The sequence below is a fragment of the Acipenser ruthenus genome, chromosome 41 (genome assembly GCF_902713425.1).
Source record: "Acipenser ruthenus chromosome 41, fAciRut3.2 maternal haplotype, whole genome shotgun sequence".
Lineage (NCBI taxonomy): Eukaryota > Metazoa > Chordata > Actinopteri > Acipenseriformes > Acipenseridae > Acipenser > Acipenser ruthenus.
Window position 1 is genome coordinate 6,327,664 of NC_081229.1, and position 15,963 is coordinate 6,343,626.

At 38.5% G+C, this 15,963-nt stretch overlaps 1 protein-coding gene across 2 annotated transcripts in view; it reads left to right on the forward strand.

Moving 5' to 3' along the window:
* The window catches only part of LOC117964934 (class I histocompatibility antigen, F10 alpha chain-like), a 39,103-nt gene that overhangs the window by 7,336 nt on the left and 15,804 nt on the right, over positions 1-15,963 (forward strand). The window contains exons 1-5 of one of the 2 annotated variants that reach the window (XM_059010674.1): positions 1,089-1,262; positions 5,846-6,109; positions 7,448-7,729; positions 9,163-9,441; positions 10,225-10,341. In XM_059010674.1, the coding sequence (XP_058866657.1) occupies positions 1,208-1,262; positions 5,846-6,109; positions 7,448-7,729; positions 9,163-9,441; positions 10,225-10,341 (997 nt within the window). In that variant the 5' untranslated portion in view covers positions 1,089-1,207. Of the gene's footprint in view, positions 1-1,088; positions 1,263-5,845; positions 6,110-7,447; positions 7,730-9,162; positions 9,442-10,224; positions 10,342-15,963 lie in introns of those variants that run through there. The other variant, XM_059010676.1, reaches the window with a different exon arrangement.

Here is a 15,963-nt window from a genome sequence, read left to right on the forward strand (position 1 = left end):
TTCCAGTGTTCGCTCTACTGAATGGAACCACGGGTGCATAAAAGGAAGAATAATCTGTTTAACACTGTTTCCCATGTACAACTTTTAATTACAAGTGATTCTGTAGACTCTTTTGTTTTCTTCCTTAGTTTTTCTTTTGCATGTTAGAAATGTAGCGATTTTTGACCAGAGAAACAACACACAGGATAATGTGGATCCACTCTTATCAAACACCGAAAACAAATTCAACAGCCGCTATTCCTGTCACTAAAATACAGCCGCGCCTATCAGAGTGAAACCTGATCAATCGAAATGACGCGGGCGTGCGTGTGTACACGTGATGATAGCTTAGAAACTATAGACTGTAAACTGTGAGCTGCTGAACAAAAATGAAATATTTGTGTACATTGGTTTAGAGATATACAATACCGTTAAAAAAATCATTCTTTTCTTTTACTTTCATTTGTATTTGTGCATTTCTGAGTCGTCCCCGGCTAATGTGACCCTTAAAGGGTGCATAAGGACCTTTTTATTTTATTGTGTTACATGTTCCCATGTGTTGCTACAGCTGTTTAAGTAAGGTGTGTGTGTTTTATTTTTTTGTTTTTGTGTTTTTTTTACATTTTGACCACTTTTTTTACATTTTTAAATTGCATTCCCTGCCTCAAGATGGCTTCACATGTACCTGCATGGACCTCTCAGAACTGCATTTCCCATCATCCTCCTGCTCACTGGTAAATCCATCTCGGTTACATATGTGAGCAGGAGGATGATGGGAAATATAGTTCTGAGAGGTCCGTGAAGGTACATGTGAAGCCATCTTAAAGCAGGGAATGCAATTTAAAAGTTTTAATAAAGTGGTAAGAATGTAAAAAAATAAAAAAAATAAAACAAAACACACATCTTACATAAACAGTTGTAGCAACACATGGGAACATTGTAACACAATAAAATAAACAGGTCCTTATATACCCTTTAAACATACCTCCGGTTGGAACCCTGCCTGAAAGAATCACAACAGAACAGCTCAACCTGTGTGGAATGACTTTGCCTGGATACAGTGACGCGCGGGATGCTCGGATACTGATTGGTGCAAAGTTCTCATTTAGGAAAGTACAGCAGTTACTAGTAGGGTTAGCAGGGCTGGGTGAAGCTGTGACGGAAAGTGTAAAATAAGACATTCACAGTAAATTTGACGGTGTTTTCGGCCGGATATAGTATATCCATCATGTTGTGGATTATTTTTGTGTCGTTTTTGAGTATTTTTGAGACGGTCAGCTCTGGTAAGTATTATAATTCTATATCATTGGAAGTCATAATAGAAAGTGAAAGTAAATTATTATAACTGAAGAAAAATCATAAAGTATTTAAACTAATATGTACAATTTATTAATATGTTTATTGTACGATGATGCATAATATCCTACGGTTTATATATTTCTAATTGTTAACTGATTAAATCATATCCTTGTATTATACGGTATGTCTTTATTACACCCAACGATAATCTTGGGTTTTGTTCGTTTGTTGCTAGGTTTTCACAGACGAGAAGTTATATTTATTAATTTCACATTTCTCGTTTATAATTTGGTATTCAATATGTGCTTTATTGTTTATTTACGTAAGTATGTATGTATGTATCTGCTTTGTTTCGTTTTTTGTAAAACTAGTATTACCGTAACGCGCCCTCTATGGACACACACAGTATTTTGTTTACTTGCACTTTTTTTTTTTTTTTTTTTTTTACCTATTTGTTCTCAGTAATTTGCCCGTCACTGGTTTCGACAGTAGTTCTTTTTTTAATGAAATGTTTGTGGTTATTTGTTGCTGTTTTTATATGCATTCTGCTTTATCAATATGGTTATGATTTACATTTTTGAAAACTTATTATTTTTTAAATTAGCCTACTTATTCTTTTTGTAATATGAAGTGTTTTTTTCATTAACTAATGCGAAATGCCTTCATTCATTCAGAATTACAGTTAAACTTTGTTTATCGGTTTTTAATATACAAAGAACATGGCATATCAACAGTCAACAATGTACATGGTGGTAACAGTATGCGGGGAAAGAAAGAAAGAAACGGAAAGTGAGGAGAGCTGAAGAGTCAGCAGCTACGCGTCATTTATTACAGTGTTAGTGCAGAGCGACATCTCCGATCCCATGAGTGTGTGCAGACCTGCCTTCATAATCTCACAGTTCAGTTTGTTATAAAGCGACACAGCAGCACCTCGAGATAAAGCCAGACGACGACCTTTGGATGCCTTTTATATGAAGAGATAAAGTTAAAACAGTAAACAGCTGTAATGAAAACGTCATAGGTAAATTAATTAAATACAATGAGCGCTTATAGCGTCACCCCTACCTCCTAATCATTCAGCAAACTCATTTCCATAATTATGGGTACGGTGCACTCAAAAACATAACATTCTAATACATTTCTCATCCTTGACTTTAATTATATTAAATTAAAGGGTGAAAATAAAACAATTCTGCACTTATTTACACAAATATAGTAAAACAAAATACATACAGCTGTGCCATTATAATACATACAGCATTTTAAGCATTCAAACAAAAAACAAAAAAACAGTAACTATCTGTCAAACTGGATATCTTGCAAATGCGGTAAATCATATTTTTAAAAGCTTTTTTCCCCATAACCCCTAAACCTATACCATAAACTAACTCTTCCACTATTAAACTAACTCTGTTTCTGTTATTTTAATTGTTCACATCAAAACCCTGTAAATGAACCAGGTTTTACTGTTATTCACTGGGCGTGAGCTGGGGGGAAAGATAAGGCAGAAGAAGCAGCAAGGAGCAGTTAGTAGGACAGAATGTGGTCACCGACTGGGGCCGACGCTGTCGACATCCCAGGGGCGGAGGACCCGGCAACCGGAAACAGGATAGAAAAGAGGTCACCGACTGGGGCCGACGCTGTCGACATCCCAGGGGCGGAGGACCCGGCAACCGGAAACAGGATAGAAAAGAGGTCACCGACTGGGGCCGACGCTGTCGACATCTCAGGGGCGGAGGACCCGGCAACCGGAAACAGGATAGAAAAGAGGTCACCGACTGGGGCCGACGCTGTCGACATCCCAGGGGCGGAAGACCCGGCAACCGGAAACAGGATAGAAAAGAAGTCACCGACTGGGGCCGACGCTGTCGACATCTCAGGGGCGGAGGACCCGGCAACCGGAAACAGGATAGAAAAGAGGTCACCGACTGGGGCCGACGCTGTCAACATCCCAGGGGCGGAGGACCCGGCAACCGGAAACAGGATAGAAAAGAGGTCACCGACTGGGGCCGACGCTGTCGACATCCCAGGGGCGGAGGACCCGGCGACCTGAAAACACATGAGGGTTATGACTTGGAAAGCCGCCCCTCGGGAGGAGATGAGAGAGGTACCCAGCATCTGAGGCTTCTGTAAGGGGCGCTCGTAGAACCCCTGATTGGCCGAGACATCACGCTGCCTGGGACCTGAAAATAAGGACAAAGCATTGAGGTTAGTATAGGACTCGGCACGAGTGACCACGTCCTGAAGAGAGGCAGAATAGAAGAGAGCCTCGAGTGAGATGAGCGCAGGAGCTGCGACAGGACAGAGTTTGGCCGGGGGTCCGCTCTGACTCACGCGGTGAGAACCCCTGAAGGTAAGGGAGGCGGCTGCCTAGCCCTGAGGTCGGGGAAGTGAGCCTCACTTGCCCCCCAGAGATGACCGATGCGAAGGCATGTAGAAGGTGGAGGAGGGGAGGAGGAGGAAAACGAAACACTAGACAGAAAAGGTGCAGGTGATCAGGTCTTAAATAGTAAATAGATACTAATTAACGGGAGATTAGAAAATTGAAAGATTAAAGATTAGCGGCCCCCCCAGCTCCACGCCCCCCGAACCTCGCAGGCTAACATTTATTACATTATTGTTAAACAGTATACATGTGACTAGTGTTTAAATAATGTTAATGCAATTATGAATAGCAATTGTAATGTTTGTCCAGATTATTTTTTATTATAGCCTCTCTATTGGTGTTTTAACCTGGATCATCACCTTACTAACTGAAAATACATCTTTTCAACAACTGGGGCTGCTTCTGAAAATACTGTAGCGATCTCGGTTAACGCAGACAGGAGTATCACACAGGGCGAGGCAATCCACACACAGGCGGAGCGTGGGCGCGAACCCGGGACCTCTCGCCTAAAGCAGTGTTGCGCATATTAAAACGTTACACCATAAATTTATATTTTAACAGTTTTTTTCCCCCGATTTTGTGTAAATTGCATATTTTTTTCTTAACCACAAAAAAATGACAGATTTAGCTAAATACATATGCGTATCACAAATTCAACATTTAAAATCAGTCTAGAAATCTTTTTTTTTTTTTACACTTCGAGTGAACATTTTGACATGTTAAACCCGGGTTTCTAACAAATAAATCAATGAATTTAAATATTTACACTTGGCAAGTCAACATTTAGCTAACATTTCTAACAAGTAAATCCGTGAAAAAATACATGTAACTTAACTTTTTTTGTTTGTTTTGTTTAAATTTGGCGATTCAACAGTTACTTGACACACACATCTGAAAAAACATTATCGTTCAGCAATTAAATCTGAGGTTTTCACAAAATACATTATGCACATCGGGAGCGAAGCAAACGACACGAATACAGCACGAGTATAAAACAATGTAGCCAGTCATGAAAAGAAAAGGACTGTCTCCTTTTGCTCCTTTTGTGGAGACAAAATAAAATAAATAAAACACAGAAGAGCATGGGAACAGCACACACTAAAAAAAGGAAACAGTTTAGGGAATACCACCGGCTTATAAAAGAGCTAATGTGATTATTATTATTGCTCAACATTATTAAAACAAAGAAGCATCATTTTACAGAAATACGAAACCAGTGTGTGGCGTTCTTATGCTCTTATGTTCCGCATCACTGACTAAAATTAATGTGAAATAAAGAGAGATAGACATACCATCAATTTCCAATTGTTCTGCTATTTCTTGCCATGTGCGTCATTTTTGTCTTTATAACCATAGGCACTGGTATCGTAAAGAAAATTATATTTTTCGACTTTAATAATTAAATTCTCGTTGATGTAGATTTTTTTTCTGTGGTAATCTCTGCATGAGCGAGACACTGACAGTCTGACAGCTGCTACCTTTGACTTTATTTCTGATTTATTATTTTTTGTTTATTTAGCAGACGCCTTTATCCAAGGCGACTTACAGAGACTAGGGTGTGTGAACTATGCATCAGCTGCAGAGTCACTTACAATTACGTCTCACCTGAAAGACAGAGCACAGGGAGGTTAAGTGACTTGCTCAGGGTCACACAATGAGTCAGTGGCTGAGGTGGGATTTGAACCGGGGACCTCCTGGTTACAAGCCCATTTCTTTAATCACTGGACCACACAGCCTCCCGTTTGTCAATTGCGACACCCGTAATGAGATAGTGAGAGAATTTAAAACTATAAAACACACATTTCTTCATTAAGAAGCCTTTGGTGACGATGCATACCTCTATTGCAATAAAGAAAGCATCTTGATTCATTGATGCACTTTTAATCATTACACCCCTAATAAACAATTAACTAATATAAGAGGAAGAGATCAGAAAACAACAAGTGGAGCACTCTGCTTTCCTGGTCTCATGGATACCAGGGAGAATGCTAGACTTACTAAGAACAGTACTGACTAAACACAGGGCATTCATATCTGTCAGCAAAGTACTGAACTGAACACTATGCATGAACGAGGCCAAACACTTTCACATAACTAGTATTATAAATACTCTGCCTCATCCCTGTAAAAACGTAACCCTTCTGTCTCCCTATTTCACTGTCTTGTGTTTGGTTTTCACAGAAACCCACACTCTGAGGTACATCTACACGGCCATGTCCAAACCTGAGGATGGGTTTCCTGAATTCACAGCCATGGGTCTGCTGGATGACATGCAGATTGATTACTACGACAGCATCAATCAGAAGAAAGAGTCCAAGCAGACCTGGATGAAGGAAAACATGGATCCGGATTACTGGGAGAAAGGAACGAAGTCTCGCAAGAGCAAGGAGCAGTGGTTCAAAGTCAACGTCGGGATTCTGGAGAAGAGGTTCAACGAAACAAAAAGTGAGAGACACAGAGGATACTTTTTTATTTATTTATATTTAAATATAAACTGATTTGAAAAACAAGGTTTTCCAGATAAGAAGTGTTTTTATCACTGTGTCCCTGGGATTGTAGTCCGTTGTATCATTATTTATATTCTAGCAAGGCTTTATAAACTACAAATCCCACACTTTGTGCTTTGATCAGTGATCAGTTTCTTATGGTTTGTAAGACCCATTAACTAGAATGGGCTGCTTGATTCAATCAGTGACGGTTCACTTTACTGTTAATCTATATTAAACACAATAACATGTCACATTATTGATCGTTACACATCTTTGAAGAAAGTCTATAGGGGAATAGGACATACTACCAATTCATTTATTCACCTTTTTTTTTTTATAAATCTTTTATTTAAAGACACGATTTTATTTGCCCAAAGTACTAATTCTGATGGTAACTATAAAAAACAACTGATTCCCCCCCAACACGTTGAGTAGGAATTGTAGAACTCTCTGAAAACATGATTTTGCATCTCAAAATCTAACCAGATTTTAGATTCTTGAAACTTGCAGTAACTGATACGGGTTTCTAGAGCCTATGCATTGACATCGTCCACAATGGTGATTATCCTGTTGGAACATTTAACTAGTGCTTGTATTCATGATGACCAGGGATCCTAGTTTTCCTCAATAAAAATAAAAAAAAAACATTTTCCATTAAAAAACAATAACAATCTGCGTTATTCCGCATTTAAAATAAAAGGCTAAAATTGAGCCCACCCACCAGCACACTAATTCCTAGGATCCCTGATGATGACTCAACCCCATCTGTTTTCCAGTTCATTAATTTTCCTCCTTTGAACGAATATTGGACTTTAAGGAAGACGGATAGCATTTTTGTTTCTTGATTTACAGCAGCTCCCGTTAAGGCTCAAGTTCTCATCTGCTTGCAGGTTTCATGCCTTATTGTTGGTGTCAGGAGCTGCATGGCTAATCTGATGAAGAGGAGTGACGACAGTGTTGTTGAGAGCTGGTTTTTTGGTGTTTGTTTGTTAAAAAAAAACAAAAAAAAATAGTTATTTCCTCATTCATAGTCGCATCCTAAAATATATCACTGCAGTACACTTTTATCATTCAATTCATGTACATGTTATAGTACATGTTCTGTATATAGAGTTATTTTTTTCATCCTTCTGCTGCACACCACCCGCGACATTAATACTGTACGTCAGGGCATCTACCGCAGTGCATCATCTTGTTACATACAACACAAGAGCCCGGCTGCATGTTTTTTGCTTGTGAGTGCACACTGCGTCGGGTGTTAATGCTCAGACAAGCCTGTTGTCTCTGATTTCAGGACCACACGTTCTGCAGTGGATGCACGGCTGTACGCTGGACGAGGACAACAATGAAGAGGTTCAGGGGTACGACCAGTACAGCTACGATGGGAATGACTTCCTGTCCTTCAACAAGAATGACCTGCAGTGGGTGGCCCCCATGCAGCCAGCCTTCGCGACCAAACAAAAATGGGACGGCGAGAAAATTCTGAACCAGTACACCAAGGGCTACCTGGAGAACGAGTGCATCGACTGGCTTAAGAAGTTCCTGGGCTACGGAGAAAGGGATATCTATCGCTCTGGTAAGAGACCACGCAGTCATGCATAACACTACAGAGGCGATCCCAGGCTTCCTGAGGAAAGGGGAAAGGCTAGTCTATAGTGTGTTATCTTTACTGTATAATCACTGCAATAGGTGCCAGCATGTATACAGGGTGGGTGCGCTTACCTGCGTGACAACAGCATGGCCTCGTGTGCAGCAGGAGTCGGAAGAGAATGAAATCAAAGTGAAAATCCAACAAAAATTAAATTTTCATGCTGTTTTTTTTTTTCATGCTTTGTGATTTATTTTGTGTTATTGATTTTTTATTATATATATATATATATATATATATATATATATATATATATATATATATATATATATATATATATATATATATATAATTTGTTAAACCAAAAGGAACCTTTTATATAGTGATATACGGTAACCCACTAACACCACCTAGCCCCCCAGGAACCCAGGAAGCTGCCCGTGGGTGGGAGGGTTAGGTCGGCCAGGGTGTCCTCGGCTCACTGCGCATCAGCGACCCCTGCAGTGTGGCCGGGCGCCTGCGGGCTTGCCTGTAAGATTCCCAGAGCTGCGTTGTCCTCCGACGCTGTAGTTCTGAGCTGGCTGCACGGTGAGTCTCCAGTGTGAAAAGAAGCGGTCGGCTGACGGCACACGCTTCGGAGGACAGCGTGTGTTCGTCTTCGCCGCTCCCAAGTCAGCGCGGGGGTGGTAGAGGAGAGCTGAGCCTAAAAATAATTGGATATGCCAAATTGGGAGAAAATAATAAATAATTGGCGACTACTAAATAAAAATAAAAAAAAATGACCTTCAATTTGGAGCCTACTACAAAGAACCCTGAGCAGTATGCCTGTGGGGGTTGCAATCTAACCTGTGCATTGCTAATCTAACCTGTGCATTAACACTAGAAGCACTGGAATTTCGAACCACCTAGAAGTTCCAAACCGGTAATTTTAACCGGTAGCTTTTTAAACAGCTGTAATATAATAATGAAAGACAAACGATTGTATAAATCTCAAAAGTTTTATTTATGAACATCATAGCAGAAACACCATGGACAGAATAAATAAGTTTTGAAATAGCATATTTGTATGTATTGAAATTGAAATGATCGGTTTGGGTGCGTCTAGGTAAACGTGCTTAGAATGATCAATTTCTTGCAAATATGTGGCTCAAACACCGCCAGCATAATTTATGCATATTTTTAGGAATCTAACCTGTGCATTGCTAATCTAACCTGTGCATTGCTAATCTAACCTGTGCATTGCTAATCTATCCTGTGCATTGCTAATATAACCTGTGCATTGCTAATCTAACCTGTGCATTGCTAATCTAACCTGTGCATTGTTGATCTAACCTGTGCATTGTTAATCTAACCTGTGCATTGTTAATCTAACCTGTGCATTTTTAATCTAACCTCTGCATTGTTTTTCTCTTGATGAACAGTCAAGCCTGCAGTAACAGTTTTTGCGAAACCAGGCAAAAATAAAGAGAGTCTAACTCTCACCTGCATGGCTACGGGCTTCTACCCCAAGACAATCCACATTCACTGGTACAAGGACAAGCAGAGGGTGGGTGAGAAGATGAATTCCAGTTGGGCCCTGCCTAACAACGACAACACCTTCCAGCTGAGATCAAGTTTGGAGATCGACCCAGTGGAGGGCAAGGGATACTCCTGTGAAGTGCTGCACGGCAGCTTACCAGAACCGCTCTTTACACACTGGGGTAAGAGACAACAGTTAGAGTTGCAATGCATTTTAAATAGATGAAAACTGTAAGTGAGGCAGCGAAGTTCAGAACGCTGTGTGTGACTGATCAACCATTTAGCTTCTGTGCTTTTATCAGTCACTGTCAACCGGGGACATGGCTTCTTACTGCGGTTTTAAACTATTAAACCATTCTTCTTAATTTTATATTTTACTGTTTTGTTTATTTTAAAATTGTTTCTGCATACGTCATCCAGTTGTAGTGGTTTACAGTGTATCAGTACTGTATTCTACAAAAGATGAAACCTGGAAAAAAAAAAAGTTAAATGCAAAATTCGCACTTTAGATATTTTTGATTAATTAAACACCTAGTAAAATATTGTATAATTGTTTGCCATTTAAACTGTTTAAACCAGTTGTTCTTTGTGTGACTTGGTGTCCCAGAATGTGTGAATGTAGCCCAGTCCATATATGTTTGGACAGTACAGTGTCATATACTGCAGTTGGCGTAACAGCCCTTATAAAAGTTTCCCATAGTAACAGCAAAGGATAATAAAGCACAGTTAAAACATGGTACAGAATAGCGAGGTATGGTAAAGCATATTAATAAGCATAACAAACCATGGTAAACTATGGTAAATGCATAGTATAACCACAGGAAAAGTATGGGAAAACTGAAAATAATTTGCAGAAATACAGCGGTAAAGTTCTAAAGGGAGTGTGTGTGTGTGTGTGTGTGTGTGTGTGTGTGTGTGTGTGACTGACTGACCTTGTCCCTCTTTGTGCGTTTTGTTTTTCGAAGATGGAGTCGTGCCTGGTGAGGGGACCTCGATTGGGATAATCTTGGGAGTTTTGATTGTTCTTGTTGTTGTTGCTGTTGTTGTTAGTGTGGCCGTCTTCATCTACAAGAGGAGATCTGGTAAGAGTAATTGGTAGACAGAAATAGAAGGGAGAGAGAAAAACATTGATCAATAAGAACAAAGACTGACACAATAAAACATTTTAAAATAATGAAGTAATAATAAAATAATAACCATTAGGATTTCAGATGGAAATAGCAGTTTGATTCATTCCTGGATTCACTGAGTTTAATTTAGTTTAATTTAATTAAATCAAGCTTGTATTAAAACCTGGAATGGGTGAAACTGCTGGGCAATAGGAGTCTTATTTCCATCCCTGCGATCTAAAAAAATGTTTCATTTTTTCTCTCATTAGTGTTTAAACTCTTAACCCAGTCATTGTAGTAAAAGGTTATATAGATAAAAAAGAGATAAGTAGCTGGTGGAGACTCTGAATTTATTATTTAAAAAATATTTTGTCTTTACATACACACCTTGCAGAAAATCTACTGGTGGAAACTATATAGCACTGGAGCAGTAATAATTACGTGATGACTAAAGATGGACCATTGGGATTTAACCCTTTGCTAAGTGACTATGAACACTTTGTGTTTAAGTGCTTCTAGTTTTGGAACCTTAAACCCCAATACATCATATTATGTAGGCATTATGTAGATCTTTCCAGTGATATAATTTATTTTGTTGTGGCATCTGTTATATTTTTCATATGAGCTACACCTCCCAAAAAATGTAAAATATCAAATATTTTTAACCCTGTTTGAGATACAATTATATTTATTTAAGTATAAAAATAAAGAAACAACACAAGATATTAAGTAAAAAAATATTTATTTAAAAAAGAAACAAATTAGACACAACTTTGATATGAAGTTTTTTTCAGACTGAAAACCTTTTATTGCAAAACATTTAGAACATAAGAAGAACATAAGAGCGTTTTCAAACGAGAGGAGACCATTCGGTCCGTCTTGCTCGTTTGGTTGTTAGTAGCTTATTGATCCCAGATTTATATTTTATAAACACAACAAATAACGTTTTATGCAATAAGAAAAGAGTGCGGCATTAGGAGCATGCAGTGGATTAGAAACAGAAGGTATAGAAGGTACAGAGGGACGCATGCAGTGACGACATTTCTTCATGAAAGGATACGCAGGTGCAGGAGCTGTAAAAGAGAAGCTAACCACCAAAAAATAGTTAGAAATGTGTCCAGAGGTCAGGGACATGCAAAAAGTAGAGGGAACAGGAGCAGCTGTAAAGGGAAATTGGGGGTAAGAAAACACTTGCAGAACAGGATACCGATGTATAGTGTTGTGTCGTATACTTACCCTGCAGTTGAAGTGCTGGGCTGGGGCTCCTCGAGGTCCTCTTCCATGGCATCCATGCCTTAGTGGTCCTCCACAAGGAGGATCTCGATCTCCTCCTCAGGCAGGGCCCTCCTCTTCAGTGACTGCATCAGATGCTGGAACTGATTCTTGTCTCCATCCATATCCTGGTATAAATACCAATTAATAATAATAATTGTCTATCCATTTTCACACACACAGAAAGAAAGTAAATTAAAAATAATAATAAAAAAATAAAAGTTAAACTAATGATAAAATACATAGCTAAATAATAATACTGGCTACAGCTAAATAATGACACATACACAAAGAAAGTAAAAGTAAACTAATAATAATGACTAAAGCTAAATAACATCTCTGTCCTTTACACACATACACAAAGTAAAAGTAAACTAATAATAAAATACATAGCTAAATAATAATAATAATAATAATAATAATAATAATAATAATAATAATAATAATAACTACAGCTAAATAATGAATCTTTGTCCGAAAACATAGGAAAATGTAAACGAATAATAAAATACATAGCTAATAAATATTCAATATCTAATTATGCATCACATGCGGTATTTGCCCCAGTCAATCTCCTGAGGAGAAGCAAGTTCAAAAAAGGAAAAAAAATCTAAAATAGCAAGTATATAAATAAAACTAACCATAAGAAATAAAAAAAAAGAAAATGGATGCTGTTACAGTAGTTACTTGTCCCTACAGTCTTATAAAAGTTAGCCCTTCTCAGCAAACACACGACACAGCAAGAGAGAAAAAACACTGCAGATTTAATAATAATAATATAAAGTTTAAAATAAAATTTAAAAACATGGCTAATTATTTCAAGTACTTACAGTTTATATGATGTGTTGATTAGCACTCTTGGAATTGTAAAACCGGAGATACAGGACATTCGACTCACCTGTGCACTCAGTCATAATGGCGCTGGCAGTGACTCATCCTTGTAATCAAAATATTTCATGTCCCACCCACCCTAGCCCTAAACCAATGACATGGCTACGACCCACACAAAAAACAAGATTGCTGGTTGGTAGCTTATTGATCCCAGAATCTCATCAAGCAGCTTCTTGAGGGATCCCAGGGTGTCAGCTTCAACAACATTACTGGGGAGTTGGTTCCAGACCCTCACAATTCTCTGTGTAAAAAAGTGCCTCCTATTTTCTGTTCTGAATGCCCTTTTATCTAATCTCCATTTGTGACCCCTGGTCCTTGTTTCTTTTTTGAGGTCAAAAAAGTCTCCTGGGTCAACATTGTCAATACCTTTTAGAATTTTTAATGCTTGAGTCAAATCGCCACGTAGTCTTCTTTGTTCAAGACTGAATAGATTAGATTATTGTAGCCTGTCTACATATGACTTTTAAACCCGGGATAATTCTGGTCGCTCTTCTTTGCACTCTTTCTAGAGCAGCAATATCCTTTTTGTAGTGATGTGACCAGAATTGAACACAATACCCTAGATTAGGTCTTACTAATTAATTGTAAAGTTTTAACATTACTTCTCTTGATTTTAATTCAACACTTTACACCATATATCCGAGCATTTTGTTGGCCTTTTTTTATAGCTTCCTCACATTGCCTAGATTAGGGGTCTCTAACCCTGGTCCTGGAGAGCCACTATCCAGCAGGTTTTATAGGTGTCTTTACGTCATCCTAGGTCTTTTTCATAGATTCCTTCTTCAATTTCAGTATCTCCCATATGATATTTATAATGCACATTTTTATTGCCTGCGTGCAGTACCTTACACTATTTTTGTGTCGTCTGCAAATTTAATAAGTTTGCTTACTATACCAGAATCTAAATCATTAATGTAGATTAGGAATAGCAGAGGACCTAATACTGATCCCTGTGGTACACCACTGGTTACTTCGCTCCATTTTGAAGTTTCTCCTCTAATCAGTACTTTCTGTTTTCTACATGTTAACTACTCCCTAATCCATGTGCATGCATTTCCTTAAATCCCTCAGTTTGAGAATTAATCTTTTATGCAGGACTTTGTCAAAAGCTTTCTGGAAATCTAAATAAACTATGTCGTATGCTTTGCAATTATCCATTGTCGATGTTGCATCCTCAAAAAAATCAAGCAGGTTAGTTAGACACGATCTCCCTTTCCTAAAACCATGCTGACTGTCTCCCAGGATATTGTTACCATATAGGTAATTTTCCATTTTGGATCTTATTATAGTTTCGATAAGTTCACATAGAATAGAAGTCAGGCTTATTGGTCTGTAGTTACCTGGTTCGGTTTTGTCTCCCTTTTTGTGGATTGGTATTACGTTTGCAATTTTCCAGTCTGTCGGTACAACCCCTGTGTCAAGAGACTTGCATGATCTTGGTTAGCGGTTTGTAAATAACTTCTTTCATTACTTTGAGTACTATTGGGAGGATCTCATCCGGCCCAGGGGATTTGTTTATTTTAAGAGTTCCTAGTCCCTTTAACACTTCTGCCTCTGTTATGCTAAAGTTATTTAAAACTGGATAGGAACAGGTCGACATGTGGGGCATGTTGTCCGTGCCCTTCTTTGTAAAAACCTTTGAAAAGTAATCATTTAATATATTTGCAATTTTTTTTCTTTGCCTATGATTTTGCCATTTGTGTCTCTTAGACATTTAACCTCTTTGAATGTTCTCTTGCTGTTATAATGTTTTGCGCCTCTAGTACAACATTTATGAAAAATAGCCATTCTTTTTCTGTGGATGTTTTCTCTATTTTACTCCAATCTACTTCTGTTAGTCTCTCTTTCATGCCCTCACAGTTGGCCTTTGTAAACCTTCGCTTTAGTCATTACTTTTTGGGTTTTAAAAATCCCCCTCTAGTCGGTGTATTGACAAATTGCGTTAGGAAGCAGTCATTTGTCATTTCAACCATTTCAATTTCGTCTGTCTTGCTCCCCACCAGGTTTTCCCATTTCATGTGGGGGAAGTTGAAATCCCCCATTAGTATGGCTTCTCCTTTTCTACACACATTTCTGATATTGTATAACAGATTATTTTGCTCGGTGCCTGAATTTGGCGGTCTATAGCATGCCCCTATTATTATGCCCTTTGAATTTTTGTCCATTATTCTGACCCATATTGATTCTGCGTTGTTTTTTCTTCCATATTTAACACCTGGACTTCAAGAATATTTTTGATGTATAGCGCTACCCCTCTGCCTCTTCTGTCTTTCCTATATAGTGTATACCCACTAATATTATATTCATCTCCATCACTCTCAGATAACCAGGTTTTGTAACACCTATCACATCGTAGTTACTTGTTGGTGCAGTAGCTTCAGGTTCTAACATTTTGTTTCTGAGACTTCTAGCATTTAGATAAATACATTTAATGGCTATCTTACCTGAGTTGTTGCCCTTGTTTTGATGTGGTCTCCCTTCTGTTTTTTTGTTTTCTCCCCCCTTCCTTTCTTGTTTAAATGCTTCTGAAGCTCCTTGAGGATCCTTTTTCAGAGTAGATTGGTTCCCTTTTTATTTAAGTGCAGTCCGTCCCGCCTATATAGATAGTCCTTGTTGTAGAATGTGCTCCAATGTTCAAGGAAGATGAAGCCTTCCTGTGTGCACCACGATTTCAGCCATGCATTTAGATTATTTATTTCCAGCTGTCCGTATGGTCCTTTGCAAGGTGGCGACAGTATCCCAGAAAATACCACAGTTATGATCGATTTTAAAGCGCGTCGGCAGCAAGGGGTTAAGATGAACTTTAGTACAATTTTAAATAAAGAAAGTACACTAGAACAAATAAAATGGACTAGAAGTGTGCTTTTCTAATAGCAGATCATGTGTGCTTGCCATGAGTGTCCAGAACTGTATTAGTAGTAGGGCTGCAACGAAGGGTACATTTTGACCTTCGAAGGTTCTGAACACATTACCGAAGGAAGGTTCGAACCTTCGATGGTACTCATTTGCATAATTTACTGTTGACGTCACCATAAATACTTTATATTTGATTGAAAATCCTATTTTACGGGTAATCCATATAAATGGAATAAAACATTCACATGTACAGTAATCATGTTTTTATAATTTAAATAAATATACATGTTGTTTATGTGCACATAATTGATGCTGCTTGCAATAAATACAGTAAGCTTGCATTGCAGCATCACCTTATTGTGGCCATTTAAAAGAACTGCAGCGGTAGGCAGGTGACGGAATCTAAAACATGAAGCCACTCTGCCTGCGGGAACCGCGGTTCATTACAATACGAACTTACGCTTGTCAAGTGACCCGGAGATTGGATGTACCGCCTTGGTACGTCAACAGTCACTTGCACAGTCTGCATTCAACTTTTTGTTTTGGTCGTCAGCAGAAGGGTTTCAGGACATTTCT